This window comes from Phalaenopsis equestris, unplaced genomic scaffold (genome assembly GCF_001263595.1).
Source record: "Phalaenopsis equestris unplaced genomic scaffold, ASM126359v1 Scaffold000150, whole genome shotgun sequence".
NCBI lineage: Eukaryota > Viridiplantae > Streptophyta > Magnoliopsida > Asparagales > Orchidaceae > Phalaenopsis > Phalaenopsis equestris.
Window position 1 is genome coordinate 651,567 of NW_018164592.1, and position 17,575 is coordinate 669,141.

Consider the following 17,575-nt stretch of genomic DNA (forward strand, 5'->3'; position numbering starts at 1 on the left):
ACATTAAACTCTTTTCCCCTTTTAAGCGCCGACACCGCTCATCTAACTCCCACCTACCGCTCTCATTGTTTCTATAAATAGTCTCTTTCGGCTTAAAGGAGAAGTCAAGCCAAGCAAAGCTAAGCAAGCCAAGCAAAGACAAAGCCAAGTCCTCTTCAGAGCTAAGAGAAAGAAAGGAAGAGAGAGAGAGAGAGAGGAAGGGAGAGAAGAAAATAGAGATTTTCTTGTAAACCTTGAGGCGCTCGACGATGTAATTCCTCAAAGTAGTAAAATCCTCTACAGCTCCGTGGACGTAGGCAAATTTGTCGAACCACGTAAATCTGTGTCGCTCTAGTGTTTTTTTCTACGTGCAATTTTTTTCTTTCCATTTTTCGCTTTATTGCCGTCGTTTTTCATAACAACTGTAACAACTGGTATCAGAGCCTTAAGTTCGAATCTAAGAAAGAACGATGGACGGAGACGAAGTGATGATATCGGGGACCGAGAAGTTCAATGACACAAATTTTGCTTAAAGGAGGATGCAGATAGAGGACTACCTCTATGAGAAGAAACTTAATCATCCGTTATCGGGAAAGCGACCAGAAAAGATGGACGAGGCGGAATGAAATCTGTTGGATCGACAAGTTTTGGGGGTTATACGATTAACCCTGTCGAGATCGGTTGCCTACAACGTCATCAAAGAGAGGACTACTGCAGATCTCATGAAGGCTTTATCAGATATGTATGAAAAGTCATCGACGAATAACAAGGTGCATCTAATGAAAAAGTTATTCAACATGAAGATGGCGGAATGTGTGTCTGTTGTTCAACACCTGAATGATTTCAACACTATCACAAATCAGTTGTCGTCTGTTGAAATTGATTTTGATGATGAGATACGTGCACTGATATTGTTGGCATAATTGTCAAATAGCTGGGAAGCCATGAGGATGACAGTTAGCAGTTATGCATGTAAATCTAAGCTGAAATATGATGATATTCGTAATTTGATTTTGACTGAGGAAGTGCGCAGGAAAGATTCTGGAGAGACCTCGGGTTCGAATTCAATACTGATTGTTGATTCCAGAGGGAGATCACAAGACAGAATCTCAAACCGTGGAAGATTAAAATCAAAGTCAGGTCAGCAGTCAACCTGCTGAAATTGTGGCAAGGCTAGCCACATAAAAAGAAACTGCAGGAATCCTAAAAAGAAGGAGAATGATGATGCTAATGTTGTAACTGAAGAAATACAGGATGCACTATTTGTGGCAGTTCACAATTCTGTTGGTGACTGGATATTGGATTCGGGGGCTTCCTTCCATACATCTTCTCGTCGGGAGTTAACGCGAAATTATGTTGCAGGTAACTTTGGGAAGGTACATCTGGCTGATGGAAAAGCTCTGGACGTGGTAGGGATGGGAGATATTGATATTGAACTCCCTAACAAGAGCAAATGGACTTTGTAAAAGATCAGACACGTTCCTGAGTTGAAGAAAAACCTCATCTCTGTTGGGCAGTTCAATGAGGGTGGTCATTCAGTGGTGTTCTCAGATAGCACCTGGAAGGTTACTAAAGGAGCATTAGTAATGACTCGGGGTAAGAAAAATGACACACTATATATGACTACAAGTTTACTTAGGCAAGGACACATGAGTCAGAGGTGCATTATGGGGAAGTAGACAAATGCCAATTTCTAGAAAAATGCCAATTTCCTGAAAAGTGTCAGTGCCAAAGGCATGAAAACCAGACTTTGTACAGACAAATGATAGAGAAACACAAAGTTATGAAGAAATCTTGCAAGATAAGAATTCGAGCAAGTGGGAGCTGACCAAGAAGGAGACGGATTCCCTGCCAGAGAATCAGACTTGGAGCTGGCAGAACTTCCACCAATGAAGAAGGCATTGCACAACAAATGGGTGTACCGGGTGAAGACTGTGTTTGGTGGTAGTAAGAGGTACAAGGTTGGACTTGTTGAAAAGGGCTTTCAGCAGGGGCAGGATATTGCTCATGCAATGAGAGTTGTAAACAGATATATGAGTAACCCAAGAAAGAGCTTGGTGGTACAAGGCTACGTTGACGGTGATATGTCAACTGAGGGTGTTACTCGTGAGAAGCTGAAGTTGTGCTCGACTTCAGCTGGTCTTCTGGCATGAAGACAGGGGCTTCGAGTTGCAGAGGTGGAGGATATCATGTTTGAGGAAAAGGTCGATACAACAAGTAGATGACGCAACCAGATGCGGTCAGTGTCCCAATCTCCAAGTGGAAGAATTGTTGGATGATGTGAAAACCCGGTCCACCGAAATTTAATTAGTTTCCTAATTAAGAATCTCACCTACATCCCACCTACCACATCCCACCTACCGCTCACCTACCTCTCACCTATCGCTCTCATGATTTCTATAAATAGTCTCTTTCAGCTTAAAGAAGAAGCCAAGCCAAGCAAAGCCAAGCAAGACCAAGTCAAGTCCTCTTGAGAGCTAAGAGAAAGAAAGGAAGAGAGAGAGAGAGAGAGGAAGGGAGAGAAAAAAATAAAGATTTTCTTGTAAACGTCGAAGCACTCGACGGTGTAATTCCTCGAAGTAGTAAAATCCTCTGCAGCTCCGTGGACGTAGGCAAATTTGCCGAACCACGTAAATTTGAGTGTCGCTCTGGTGTTTTTTTCTGCGTACAATTTTTTTCGTTCCATTTTTCGCTTTATTGCCGTCGTTTTTCATAACAAAGACAACTCACAGCATTGCTTCTAATACCTTATCGACATAATCGAAAAAAGATCTTTATTTTATCCATATTAATGATAATATACAAAATTATTATATGAAGGCAAGATAAAAGAATAATAAAAATTTACTACAAAGAAGAATATCCTTCATAATTAAATTAATTTATAATAATGAAAACCAAAGTGCTCTAAAATAAATATTAAAAATAATTTTAATATGGTAACATAAAAATTCTAATAACTCCACAACGAACTTGTAGCATAGAAGCGTGATGCTCAAACCTCCACAAGCGGACCAACCACAATTTTGTTTAATTAGCATTAGCCAAGTCCTAATCAATCTGGTAAGGTTAGCTTAGTTCATATACACTAAAATTTTCTCTACTATAATACTACAAAACAAAAAAAACGATAGCATACGAATCTTCGGTGGTGTCCACTTTAAAAGAATGATTTACAACAGAAACACAGAAAATGCAAGCAGGCGAATAAACATCATTATAAACATTTGAAAAAAATGAAAGTTTCTCTTTAATGAATACCCAGCAATTAGAGTTAATTCAAGACAAACTGACTGCCCTACAAGTTTTGAAAAGTTGCATGGTCAACTGACTGCCCTACAAGTTTTGAAAAGTTGCATGGTCAAAAAGGAAGAAGATTTGAACGACAAAAAAAAAAAGAAAAGAATGAATGCGTTATTTGTGTTAAAATTAATAAACATTACCAGACATCCCAGGTTGTTCAGGAAATTTAGGCCGAAAAAATGGAGGCGGGCATATGTAGAATGGGGTCGCAACCGGTTCAATCTCCCATAATGATACCCGGGTTGGTCGATCCGCCGCTGTTAATTCATCCCATCCAACCTAATAATTGCAAAATTAGAGACAAGCAAAAGGTTAGAATTAGGGCCAGTTCATTATGAGCATGAAAGCACAGTAAAGTAAGCATATAAGCACTTTCCAGCCTCACTACGGCTTTAACACAGTGCTCAAGGAAGAATTGATATTAAAAAGAGAGCAAAGTGTCAAAATGGTCCCCCGATTATGTACATTAGACTAATTTTTACTCCCATAATATATGAAAATGTCAGATTAATCCTCAAAAACTTTTATTATGGGTTGAAATAGTTCTCATGAAGGACTATTGTAGCCACCATTAAAAGATTATGTGGACTAAGTTGGTTCTTTTATAGACATTGGGACTAAAATGACCCTATAAAGGAACTATTTTGATGATGTTCTCTTTAAAAAGCTAAAGAAGTCTAATCATGGTAAAAATAAAAAAAAAACTCTAACCTCAATGTTATGCCATTGCGACGCTTTCCACCGAACAGGATCAAAGTCGCTAATTCCTGTGATTGTTCCCATGTAATGTCGTACCCCGCACTCCTCAGTCTCAAACATCATTCTGAACCGCATGCCAAGGGACACTTGTGTGCACAATGCCTTATTATATTTGGATAAAGGAATGATGAATTCGGAGGGGCTTGCTCTATCATAAAGAAATGAAAGTTTATCAGGTTATGAAGTTCTTAATAACCATAGGTGCTCAGGTATAACCAGAAGTACCTTGGGTTGTAGAAGATTGTAAATGGACTACTATTTGCAGCAGCCTGAGCAGCAGCAGCAAGAATTCCTATGTGCATACTATCGCTTGAGAGGACAGAGGATGAAAAAGCTGGTTGCTGCCTTTTGGCACGCCTTATTCCCAAGAGAAGTTGTGATTTTTCATCTCTGCAATAAGCGATCACAGTCAATAATTTGAAAATTTTCAAGAATGTTGGTATAAACAGAACAAAATTTATGTAAATTAGCATACCGAATGAAAACGACGGAATCTCCAGCTAAAAGTTTTTTTGTGCTGACAAATACACTCCAGCCAGTGGTCAGTAGATGTCTCTTTGGTTGACCTATGCATAGAATCAACTTGATACTTGAGAAGTTATAGACAACAAAGAACGTAGGAAGAAAACAAGTTCTACATGACAGTTCAGGTAACTTTATACAGATAGCTCCTGAACTGTGAGAGCTTTACATACGCATCTCGAAGTAAGGCATCAAAACATGTCCACGCAAGGTTTTTTGAATGAAAATTGTGATACATGGCTAATACTTATATGTTGTGGGCTCCAAAAATTCAAATGCCCCGGTCCCCCTCGAAAAGAAGAATGAAATGAGAATGGGGGAGTTTACTGTGAGGTTCTAGGTCAAAGTTTAAGAAGTTAGAAGACATTACCCAAAGATTTTGCCCTCATTTAACAGAACTTTAAGATCCGGAATTCTAGATTTCCCATAAGCACAAGCTCCTATGGTTAATTATCCCTCTCGATAACGAGAGAATATTTTTTATTAAGGTCAATCATTAGGCGCTAAATATTTAAATTTAACATATAATAGCAACGAATGTAAATATCAAAATTATAAATATATCACCATGTGCTTAAAAAATGATGATCTATAAACGATGATGAACCCGATCAAGATCTCATGATTCTATCATCATGGATTATCATAGTTCTTGATTTATTTAATCAGAAGAGGTAGTCGCAACCTGACAGAATGATCTTTGTCAGCAGCTATGAGTTGAGGTAGATGTTTATCTAAGGGGACTAATCAAAATTGACCTTAATTTACATAAGATATTATGCTCTATCAACTATATCCTATGATTCATAACTTAAATGGGAAGAATTCCATTAGAGAAACATACGGGCTACAGCTGTGAACGTTTTACAGTAGAGCCCATTGGTCAAACCACTTGATGAAGTTAATTGGCAAAATGATACGGAGCCGCCTCTCTCCAAATCAGCCAAACCGGTTCAAGCCAGTCCAAGCCACAGCAACGGGTGGCCGGTTTAGGAGGAACAGGATTATCGTAGGATACTGAGCGCGATACCAACACCCAGGCGGAAGCCTCGAGACCATTGCTTACTTATACAAGAAAAGAATTAAAGGGGATTTGGGGAGAAAAAGTTTGAAAAGGATGTAGGGGAGTATGTAGGAGGAAAAGGAGGGAAGGGATTGTTCTTATGTGTTGTTTTGTGTTGGCTGCAATTTTTTTTTCTTTTCGTGCAGTGATCCTAACGACCTCTACAGCTATGAGAAAAGCAATATACCTCTCAAACAGTAGATCATTCTATATCTTCGATAATTTTCTTTTGATTTTTGTAAGTGTAGCCCCTTTTAAGTTTTTTCCACTTACTTATTACAATTTCGTTGTTGTTGACTCGTTGATTTTGGTTCTGAATCATACAAATTAGTATCAAAGCAAAAATCTTGGAGGGGTGGCAAAAAAGAAAGTTGATGTGCTGGAAGGAAAGGTATGGCAAATCAAATCAGGAATGAAAGAATGGTTCCCCACCATGGAGGACAAGTTTTCTTTCATAGAAAACTGAATGGAGGATGAATTCGAGAACATAGGAGAAATGCATGAGATGATGAAAAAGCTCATGGAAATGCAATCCAAGGTCATGTTGATCGCTCCAGATGCAAATCATAACCAAAGGTTGATAAGTGAATCCTTGATCAAGTCAAAAAGGAAGAAAATCGAACGATAGGACAACAAGGAAGACATCATCAATGCCCAAGAGCGCACCTCTAAGACTACGAGATGAGGGGGAGTGGAGACTTCTGATTGGGAAAAATGATGGATTGAGGAAAATGATGGAGCTCGCCCGGATGATGCAGGATAAGAAACATGTGAAAAATACCAATAAAAGCGGAAACACTAGAGGATTCTACAAGAGCGCCTTGACAACCACGACATCGAGGACCCAGACCATGTCATTTCAGAAAGACGCCGAAGGAGAAGAATACTTGGGTCCATCCTGGGGGAAATTTCAAGCACCTCACTAATGCATAAGCCCAGAATACAAACGCAAAAGAATTATGTTACCAATGTGACGAGAAATATACCTCAGATCACTGTTGCAAGGAGCTCACTCTTCAAATCCTTATAGTTCAGGGGGAGACTTAGAGTGAGGAATCAAAGGATGACGCGTTGGAGGATGAGCATTTGCATTTAGATTTAATGGAGACATCCCTCAATTCGGTGGTAGGATTTACTCAGAATCACACCATGAAAGTGGGGGGATCGATGAACAGCCGATTGTGGTGTTGGTAGATAGCGGGGCCACACAGAACTCTATCTGAAACCAGGTCGTGGAGAAGCTAGGGTTGGAGTTGGTGACTACATGGAGCTTAGGTGTCATGATGGGGACAGAGAAAGTAGAGAAAAGTCGGGAGATTTGTAAGAAGTTGATTCTGACACTACATGACCTACAGGTGGTGGAGAACTTCCTTCCCTTAGATTTGGGCAACACATATGTGATTTTGGGGATGAAGTGGTTGTGAATGCTTGGGGGGATGAAGGTCGATTGAAAATCCCAGACGATGGAGTTCCAAGTGGAGGGTGGGAAGGCGATGCTGAGAGGAGATGCTAGTTATGCAAAATTATGGTGTCGCTCAAAAGCACGGTAAAGTCGATACAAGGAGCAGGGATAGCCAACTTGGTGGAGTTGCAGAGCATTGGGGAGATTCAAGATCCAGAGTTGACAAAGTTTTCGCGAGCGGTCCAACAGCTCATATAGCAGTTTATAGTCGACTTTTAACAACCGAGCGGGTTACCAACCCCAACGGAGCACGAACAAGCTATTACATTAAAGGAGGGTATTCCTCCTATCAATATCAGACCATATAGGTACTCTCAGGTTCAGAAGAATGAGATAGAGAAGTTGATCCGAGAGATGCTCGAGGCCAAAATTATGAGACCTAGTGTGAGTCTCTTTTCTAGTCCAGTCTTGTTGGTGAAGAAAAAAGATGGTAGTTGAAGATTTTGCAAGGAGACAGTGTTGGATAAGTTTCATATTCATGTGATTGATGAGTTCTTGGATGAGCTTTATGGGGCAGCCATTTTCTCAAGAATTGATCTTAACTCGGGATACCACAAGATCAGGCTAAATCTAGTGGATGTGCACAAGACAACGCTCAAAATACATGAAGGATATTATGAGTTCTTGGTGATGTTTTTTGGCCTCACCAGCGGTCCAGCCACATTTCAGTTCCTCAAGAATAGGATTTTCAACCTTATCTCCAGAAATTTGATCTGGTCTTCTTTGATGACATTCTGGTCTACAGTCGAACAGAGACATAGCATGTGGAACATCTGAGGACAATATTGGAGAAGTGACGGAGCACCAGTTATATGCCAATTTGAAAAAATGTTCTTTTGCACGGCTATAGTGGAGTACCTTGGGCATATGGTGACCAGGGCATGAGCAGTTGCAGGCCCATCCACGACTGAGGCTATGTTGGGATGGAATTTACCCAGGAACTTGAAGGAGTTGAGGAAATTTCTAGGTCTCACATGGTATTACTGAAAATTTGTGAAATGGTACAATACAATAGCATGGCCACTGACGGGGCAGCAGAAGAAAGATAATTTCAAGTAAGGGGAAGCCACGACACAGACCTTTGAACAACTAAAGAGGCTAATATACCAGTAACAGCACTTCCAGATTTCGGTAGACCATTTATGGTAGAGAGATGCATTGGGGTATGAATTGGTAGCAGCACTCATGCAGGACTAGTGGTCGATTGCTTACTTCAGTCAAGGGCTCACCGCTAGGGAAAAACTCAAGTCAATTTATGATCAGGAGTTGATAGCTATTGTATTTGCCATTCAGAAGTGTCGGCTACCAGTTGGGACGACACATTCTTTTCAGAACACTTCAGAGGAACTTTTAGTAACTGTTAGAGAATAGGATGGTGACTGAGGAGCATCAGAGGTGGTTGTCTAAGTTGTTGGGCTATGATTTCGAGAATCAGTACTCGTCAGGGTTGGAGAATAAAGTCGAAGATGCCCTGTCAAGGAAGGGGGAAGAGCCTCAGTTGGTAGCCTTATCGGTACATTTGGTCCTTATTGGGAAGCAACGAGAAGGGAGAGCGAGCAAGATGAAAGGTTGAGGAAAATACAAGTAGAGTTGTTATATGAGGGGAGAGTAACCACTTTACCAAGGGTGGTTCGTGTTACAGAGGACATCGGAGTACATTCCCAATTTATTACAAGGGTTTCACGGCAGTGCAATTGGGCGACATTACGAGTTACAGAAGACATGCAGTCATCTATCGACGAAGCTTTACTGGGGTGGGGATGCGTAGAAATGTAGAAGGCACGATAGCACGATGCGATGTGTGTCAGTGACACACATACTTGACCATGGCGCCAAGAGGGTTGCTACAGCCCCTAGCCTTACCTGAGAAGGTTTGGGAGAAAGTGACCATGAATTTTATAGAGGGGTTGCCCTGATCAGTGGGGTTTACGGTGATTCTAGAGTTCATGGATGGCCTGAACAAGTATGCACACTTCATTCATTTCAATACCCCTACACGGTGGTTTCAGTGGCAACGATATTCATACGGGAAGTTGTTCGCGTGCACGTAATACCTGAATCGATTATATTAAATAAGGATAATGTATTCCTCAGTCACTTCTAGAAAGAGTTGTTTAGTTACATGGAAAGGTCCTTAAGAAGAGCGCTGCATATCACCCCTAGACAGATGGTCAGACGGAGGTGGACAACAGGAGTGTGAAGTCATATTTGTGTTGCTTTGTATCGGATACGGCGAAATTGTGGGCCACGTGGATCGTGTAGGCATAATATTGGTATAATACCTCGTTCCAAGCTGCGGCATAGAGCACCCATTTTGTATGGGCCGAATCCACCTCACCTGAATTACTACAGACATAGCACAATTGTCGGCACTAAAAAGTTGGGGGAGTTGCCCGTAAAAAGTTGTTGGTCACCGAAATCGAAATCTCGTCGCCCGCTTCGGAAGGACCTTTAATTTACATACACTTTAATTTACATATAAATTTAAGTTTAAAAAAATATAAAAATCAAACTGACTCCATATTTTTTTATAATTTAAATGAAAGAGCGTTTTACCTCAAATCCTGTATCTATCTCGAGGGATAAATACAAGACTTGAGGATGAGACTCGATCAAATAAACTAAAAAATATATGACGTCTGTTTGGTCTGCGAAATCATTTTATTTGCTGACAAATTTCTTTATTTAATATGAAAAATTAAATAAGGTTTATTTTAAGTTGGGTTTGAAAAAGCTTCATATAGGGGCAAATTCCTATAGTTAATTTTTATCTTAGATAATCGTAGTTTTCTAAGAATACTCTCGATAAAAATCAGAAAATATTATCTTCAAAGGGTCAAAAGAATAAGACTTTTCAACAAAATCAGATAAAGATGTGTGAAAAAGAAATGGTTCAAGTTTAGAACATTTATTATAGAATTCAAAGGAAGAAAACCAGGGGATGTCACAGATCCAGAGGAGAATCTCGGTGACTTCCCAGTCTACCCTATGGTTTAACTTCAGTTTCGAGGAGAAATTATTCAAGTGTTTCATCCTGCCAATTTTATTTAATTCGGCTTACATTCGTATGAAACGATCACACAAACAACCTGGAAGATGTGAGGATTTAGGTCGTGACGGCCGACAACCTCGGAATCCTAAAACGAGTTAGGGCTTAGATTGCACAGTAGAGTTGTACAAATGCCTAAAAGAAAAGTTGAGAATTTATGTCGCATCACGTGAACGACCTCAAAATTCTATGGATTGTTGTTTAATTCTAAGGAAGGAATGGTTTAGTTGGGGAAGACATGTTCTGTTATTGAAGATGGTCGTGCTGCCCACCGCACTAGCTCCAAGTTCCTTGTCCTGACGAGTTTAAGTTTCTATAGTGTCAGGTTATGATGTCAAATCCAGCGGCTCTATGATTGTAGTTCTTTAAACATTTTATAGGGAACATGTTGAAGTTGTACAGTGTACAACATAACATTAGAGTATGTAGCACATGACAAACAGTAGAGCATGCGGTAAATAGAACAGTACAACATGCGGTGTAAAGAAAAAGTAGACGGTACAGCAGGAAAGTGATTACAAGAAAGTAACATGCTGTAAATACAAAACAAACCTATATACCTGGAAGATCCACTGTTTTGTTAGGTGTAATTGATGCAACAGACACAAGCAACAAAATTTGAGGAAGCAGGCTGAAATGCTTTGTATAAACGAAAGCAAAGAAACGTCGTCCAGAAATCTCGAGAAAAATTGTCAAAAGACTCACGATAAGAAAAATGAGAGAAAATCGACGAATCGACAAATCGATGAAAATCGTAGAAAAACACGGGAAAATCCCGAAAAGAGACCACGGGTGTTTGGTCCAAAAATTCCAAGAAAACATATGAAGAAGTCCGAAAAGAGGGGACCGCAAGCACTCGGGTCGGGGCTAGGCTCAGCTATATGTTAGTACTCGAGGGTCGTCGAAGGCTACTCGGTCACCCGGATGTATAAAGTCCGCCACTCAACTAGAAGGGTGTCCTATCGAACCTAACTCAGGAGGGTACTCCTTAGCCCAAACAGGTAATCAACAAGTGGACAATCAGTGTTTAAAATGTATTTAAAATTTATATTTTTAGCATGCGCATACAAAAGGGGTTGTATCAATGGTTGTATCAATTTTATTTGTAGCGAAAAATATATTTTTCTTTTAGAAAAAGGTGCATCTGTTTTTATTAAATTTATTTTTTTATCAATTTTGAAAAGTAATTGTCCACGAGTCGATCGCGCTGTCGGGCGTAGGGCCACCAACAACCTAAGAAGGTTCCGGTCAACTCCCGCTAGTCTTATGTCGGTGAATGATACTGTCATCCTACAACTCACCGGGTTACTGAATCGGATCCGGTGAATGATACTGTCATCCTACAGCTCACCGGGTTCCTGAATCGGATTCTAATAGGTTCCTGAATCGGATCCCAATGTCATAGGATGAAATATCATTATGCTCTATCTTTGGTGTGCCTTTGTCATCACCGCCCTAAGCCCCAAAATAAAACCGACCTACTTGCGACCTTGCTTGATGGTTCCATGTATAACAAAAGGCTATACGTGGACATTTATGTATCAGACATAAGTATCAAAAACCGAACCAAGAAACAAGAAAAAAAAGAACAAAAAATGGGGTGAGAGAGAGAAGAGACTGATTCACCAAAAACATGCATCGAAAAGAACGAATGATGAATCAACTCTCAAAACTTATAACAAAAAGACTTGAAAAGGTAGGTCCCAGGATCAATCTAAAGGAGGACAGCAACTAAGGCTCTCGGTCAAGGCAACACAAAGGCTTTCGGTCAAGGCAGCCCAAGAGAGGCTCACGGCCAAGGCAACTCAAGGCACGAGAAGCTCGCGTTAAGGCAAGCCAAACTAACGATATAAGGATCTTTGATATACATAAGAGAGTTCAACATATAATCATAATTTCAATCCAACCTACAATCTTCCAAGTAGCTCAAGCCCAACAAGGACTAAATCACACCAAACAACCTCCAATAGGTCTCACGAGTGAGGACTGCAAGAGGAGCAAATCTCGATGGTGAGCTCACGGGTAGGGCAAAAAGGGAGAAGGCTAACTCAATCACATTACAAACACACGGCTAGGGACCGTGAGATGAGGAATAGGCCCTCAGGTAAAGGCTGCAAGGCAATACACAAGCAAGGCAGACAATCGCCAATGATACTCACGGGTAGGAGAGCAAACCCCACAAAGTTTTCGAATAAAGGTAGTAGGGAGAAGTCACTATGCCCACTGCCAACCCCACACCAGGATTCAGAGGCAAGAATAAACATAAGACCAGAGAATCGAGGCCCAAACCGAGACATATATCACAGTAAAACTAGGTCCAAACAAATATCAAAACTGCAGCCTTATAAACTTCCAAACCAATCCGTCAAAACCAACTAACAGTTCTCGAATAAGGACAGCACAGTACGCCAAAATAGGCTCTCGGGTAGGAGCTAAGGCCAACAAAAATCAAAACCCAAGCCATCTCTCGAGTAGGGGCAGGACAAGGCAAAATCGAGCTCTCAGCCAGAGCCAAACCGAGCCACAGCTGAGGTTCAAACCCAGGCCACAACTAAGACTAGAAAACATCTCTATGCCCTCAAGACATCAAAATATAGGACTACCATATGTTTCAAACAAGAATAGCTATGGAACTCCTCCAAATCAAAATAAATTCTTCCACAATATGTATTTTTAAGCCAAAAACACTCACAAGATACCAAAACCGAGCCCCTAGCAGGGGTTAAAGCAAATAAAACCAAACCCTCCCACAACTATGGAGCAGGGGTAGGAATAAACAAGAAAAACGGGCTCTCGGATAGAAGCTAAGGCAAGCAAACCAAGCCTCCAAACAAAGCCAAAAGCAAACCCCTCAAAGCCCATACGTGAAACTTAAGCAGTTAGGACAATGTTTCAACCAAAACCAAAAGCCAAGCCTCAACAACACCAACATCCCATGTCCTTCCAAGGTGAAAACCGAGCCCCTAATAGAGGTCAAAACCCAACCATAGTAAAGGTTCAAAACCCATGCCATCCAAGGGCTAAAGAATACCTATATGCCCTTGAAACATCAAAATATGGAGCCAATATATGTTTTAAACTATAACAGTAGCATGAAAAATATTTTAAGCTACCAATATAATTGTTCTAAGCATGAAAGATGTTCCCTTCCCCTTCGAGGAGCCAAACCAAACTATCAAAGCAGGATATAAGACACTTCCAAGTGAAATAGATATTCTCACAACATGTACTTCAAGTAAGGAAAAGCTACAAGAAGCCAAACCGAGCAGCAGCTAAAGCTCAGAATCCGGCCACAACAAAAGCTAGAAAAACATTCTCATGCCTTCAAAACATCAAAAACATAGGGCCACCACGCGTTTCGAACAAGAACAACTGTATAACTTCCCCAAATCAAGATGAATTTCTTCATAGCATGCATTTTTAAGCCCAAAAGGAATTTAAGATGCTAAAACCGAGCCTTCCACATGCGTGAAAGATCAAACAAACCTTCCAATGTCTCATGCTAGATAAGAATAAATGAAAAGCTTCATGATACATATCCTAACATGCTTGTAAGAAGAGCTAACATTGTCTCAAATCCATGTTTCAACCCTTCTAATTGCTTCCAATAGAAATATGTTACAATAAATAGAAACATGTCATAGCTTCACCACTTTAAGCAAGTAATCAAATCTAACTCCTAGAACATGCTCACATTTCCATTTCTAGATGCTTGAGTAACAAATATTTCAAAAATATAGGTGCAATATCACCCTAACATGCTATATCATACACAACACCAAGCTCAAAGGCTCGGCCAAGGGAAAACCAAAAAGAGGCAAGGCACAGGGGGGAGAAGGTACCTCCATGAAGCAAAAAGAAAGTAACACAGAAACTTTAAAGGCACTCCCTACTTTAACTCCTCTTCCAACAGTAAGAGGAAGTCAACCCAAGCACAACAGGTTAAAGAAGTAAGTGAGAAAAGAATATGACAGAGTTTTCACTCCCTTAGAAATTTTGACAAATCTCAAGAGGGCATCAAGTAAGAGCCCAATAGATCATGAAGAGGAAGGTGAATGGGCATAGGAGGGAGATACAATTTGAGCCTGAGGACATGGTTTACTTAAAATTGAGGCCCTATCGGTAGAAGATGCTGACGAGGAGGAATGAGAAACCTGCTCCACAATATTTTGGACCCTCGGAGATTATGACATGCATTTGGGAAGTGGTCCTATGTTTCATGTGTCTCAGCTGAGGAGCGCCATCGGTGATCATACTCCCCCGGCTTCACTATCGTCGACACTGATAGAAGATACAAAGGTGGTTCTAAAACCTTTAGAGGTAGGAGTGCGTCGAGGGATGGTGGGAGCAAAGGAGGTACTGGTTAGGTGAAAAAATATGCCAGACTATGAAGTTATATGAAAGCCTTATGAAGGGATCAAAAGACGGTTCTCAACCTTCCACTTTAAAGATAAGGTGTTTTTTGGGAGGGGAGTGTTGATACAAGGCCGCCTGTCTCCAGACCAGTCGAATCGGTCTAGAAAGAGCAGACCTAGACCGGTCAACCCAAGCCACAGCACCAAGCGGCCGGTTTAGGTGAAACGGGATTATCTCAGGATACTGGACACGATTCCAACAACCAAAAGAAAGCCTAAAAGGATCTAGGGGAGTAATTAGGAGAAATAGGGGACTAGGGTTTGTTCTTATTTGTTGTATTGTGTTGGTTGCAGTTTTCTTTCTTTTCGTGTGTTGTTCCTAGCGCGTCTAGGGCTGTGAGAGACGATCTACCTCTCGAACAGTATATCGTCTTGTATCTTGCTTATTGTCTTTTGATATTTGTAAGAGCAACCCCCGTTTGAGTTTTTTCAACCTACTTATTACAATTTCGTTGTTGTTGGCTCGCTAATTTTGGTTCCAGGCCGTATCACAAAACAACCCAGTCATAGGTTTTATTGGTTTAGATTGTAACCTCTTCTTTAGTGAAACCTACTAGTCAAACCACGAGAACAAATAACTCAGGACACGTCCTTATTAGCACAGATTATTTTAAAGGTGAATATAATGGTACAGTTAACATGACATTAGCTTCTTATGAACTTGAGTCAATATTAAAATTGACTCCCTTGACAAATGATTGCAAGGACTGGACGGAGTTTGCCTCAAGTTTTTTAGTTATAGATTTTCAATATTTTAAATTTTTTATATTTTAAAGTCTTTTATTTTAGGATAGACCCCTTCAGTTGAGATTTACATTCAACACAACCATCATCGGGGAGTTGATTAAAATATTAATTTTTTAATTTAATTAGGTTTAATGATTTAAGTATTCAGAAAATGGCTAGTTTTGTCAACTCCAAGTGAGAGCTCAGTTTTATCAACTATAATATGAAAAGGTGAATTTATTTTAGATAAGTTAATGTTAGTTTTATATTTTATATCATTTAAAAATTAGGGCATTTTAGGAATAAAAATTGAGATTTTAGTGTGTGATGAAAATACATAAAACTCTAGTGATATATATGTCATTCCCCAGCTTAAAAACAGACTTGTGGTTGCTTAGGTTTTGTAGCAGTTATTGAATTTTAATTGATCGAGTCATACTTTTTTTTTTGGAAAATTATATACATAACACAATTCTTAAATATTTACATATCTAACAAGCAAGTTTGATGTTTACACTTAAAATTCCTTGGTGTCATGAACTGATGCATGATAAAGTGTATTTTACTTTTAAGCAAATAGTGCTTGTAATATTTAAGATCTACGTGATATTGAAGTAAATATTAATGTTTACGTGTAAGCTATGTAACTACAAAAGAATTGTGTGGTATGCATGTAAATGCCTTTTTTTTATTTTTGAAAAATTTGAGTCTTTGCCTATTATATTAAAAGGAAACAAACTTACAATAACCAGGGAAAATCTGCTAAAAGCAACCAAAGTGAAACAGCAAAACAAAATAACAGAACACAAAATGGAAAAATAGCTGATAAAAAATGATGAAGGGGCCCTAAAATTAATACCCAAATGATCATAATGGTTATATCCCTAAAATATGTTTCCTCCAAATATTATGTATAATAAAGAAAGTAATGGGCAAAGATATGATTTTGATAATATGCAGTGTGGCCGACCAAAACATCTTAAGTAAAAAATCTGATGCAAAGTGAAGCTTAAAAGAATTTATGAACAAGTGGAAGCATGATTGAACTCATGATAATAATAATAATAGTTTAATAGGGCATTTACATACATGCCACCTAATTTCTATGTATTTGCATATCTAACACCTAAATTTTAGTTTTTATATGTATACTTGGGGTGAAAGGGGATTAAGAGTTAAGGCTAAGAAGGACAATGTTTTGATAATAGAATGGTGATTGGTAGAAGAGACTAGAGGGTTTATTCAGTTTTCAATTATACACTTGAGGTGGAGAAAATCTTAACTCATTTAGCAAAGTTTGCTTCCAAGGAGGTATTATTTCATTTAGCACGTAATGATGATATATTGGATGACTAGTCATGTGATTGTTCTTATTATCAAGACACATGCAACTAAGCTTCGCATATGGAAACTCTGTAGGAGATTTATGGTGGCCAAGACCTACAGGTCGGGCGTGGACATGTGATGACAAGAATAATTTCAATAGGCTTCATGTAAACATGGTACAAAATAGTGCCTTCATGGTGGAGCTTGTGTGTGAGTCAGCCTTTATTAGAAGTGGAATTATGTGATTAAGATTAGAGCGGTTAAAAAAGCTTGTTGTTTACAAACATTTCATTGAAAAGCTCCTGTTCATTTTGTTCATTAAGCAAGCAAGCTAAACCCTAATATATATTTTAAGCTCAATTTGTAAACTAATTGAACATGAATAAATCGACTATGTTTGGCTCATTATTGGCTCAAATTCATATATATATATATATATATAATGCATATAGATATGTATGTAGATGTATGTGTATGTTGAGAAGTATATAGATGTAATATATATATATATATATATATATATTTGTGTGTGTGTTGATGTCCACTGTCCGTAGTCACCCACTATCGAATGAAGTGGACGTCCAACGTCTGTTGCAGACCAACATTGACAATTATCACATCTTGTAATCCTACATTTTCTAGTGATAGTGAAGGGTAGAGTGGTATAGTTCTAAACCTATATAATGTAAGTATTTCAGTTGAGCTGGATCCAATAACTTTTCCCCTAGGAAATACCATGTTTAGGTTCGAATGACCACTCTTACATTGGAACTAACTTTTTTTTTTTATATATGATTGGACCTAAGTTGATATGTGTAAATTGCTTTGAATGAACTAAGCGCCTTTGAGATTCACATAGTGACATAAATTGCAAGCCATTTATAAGCCATAAAATCATGTCATCCCACCAAGATATTTTTGCAATACATATCTCTATCTACATAAGGTTTGGTGGCTCTACATATAAGAGC

General features: G+C 39.2%; 1 protein-coding gene across 2 annotated transcripts in view; it reads right to left on the bottom strand.

Moving 5' to 3' along the window:
• Positions 1-17,575, bottom strand: part of LOC110021855 (auxin response factor 16-like) — a 70,405-nt gene that overhangs the window by 14,386 nt on the left and 38,444 nt on the right. For both annotated transcript variants that reach the window (XM_020720537.1, XM_020720536.1), the window contains exons 8-11: positions 4,517-4,607; positions 4,267-4,431; positions 3,994-4,189; positions 3,423-3,561 (exon numbers count right to left, since the gene is read on the bottom strand). In XM_020720537.1, the coding sequence (XP_020576196.1) occupies positions 3,423-3,561; positions 3,994-4,189; positions 4,267-4,431; positions 4,517-4,607 (591 nt within the window). The remainder of the gene's footprint in view (positions 1-3,422; positions 3,562-3,993; positions 4,190-4,266; positions 4,432-4,516; positions 4,608-17,575) is intronic.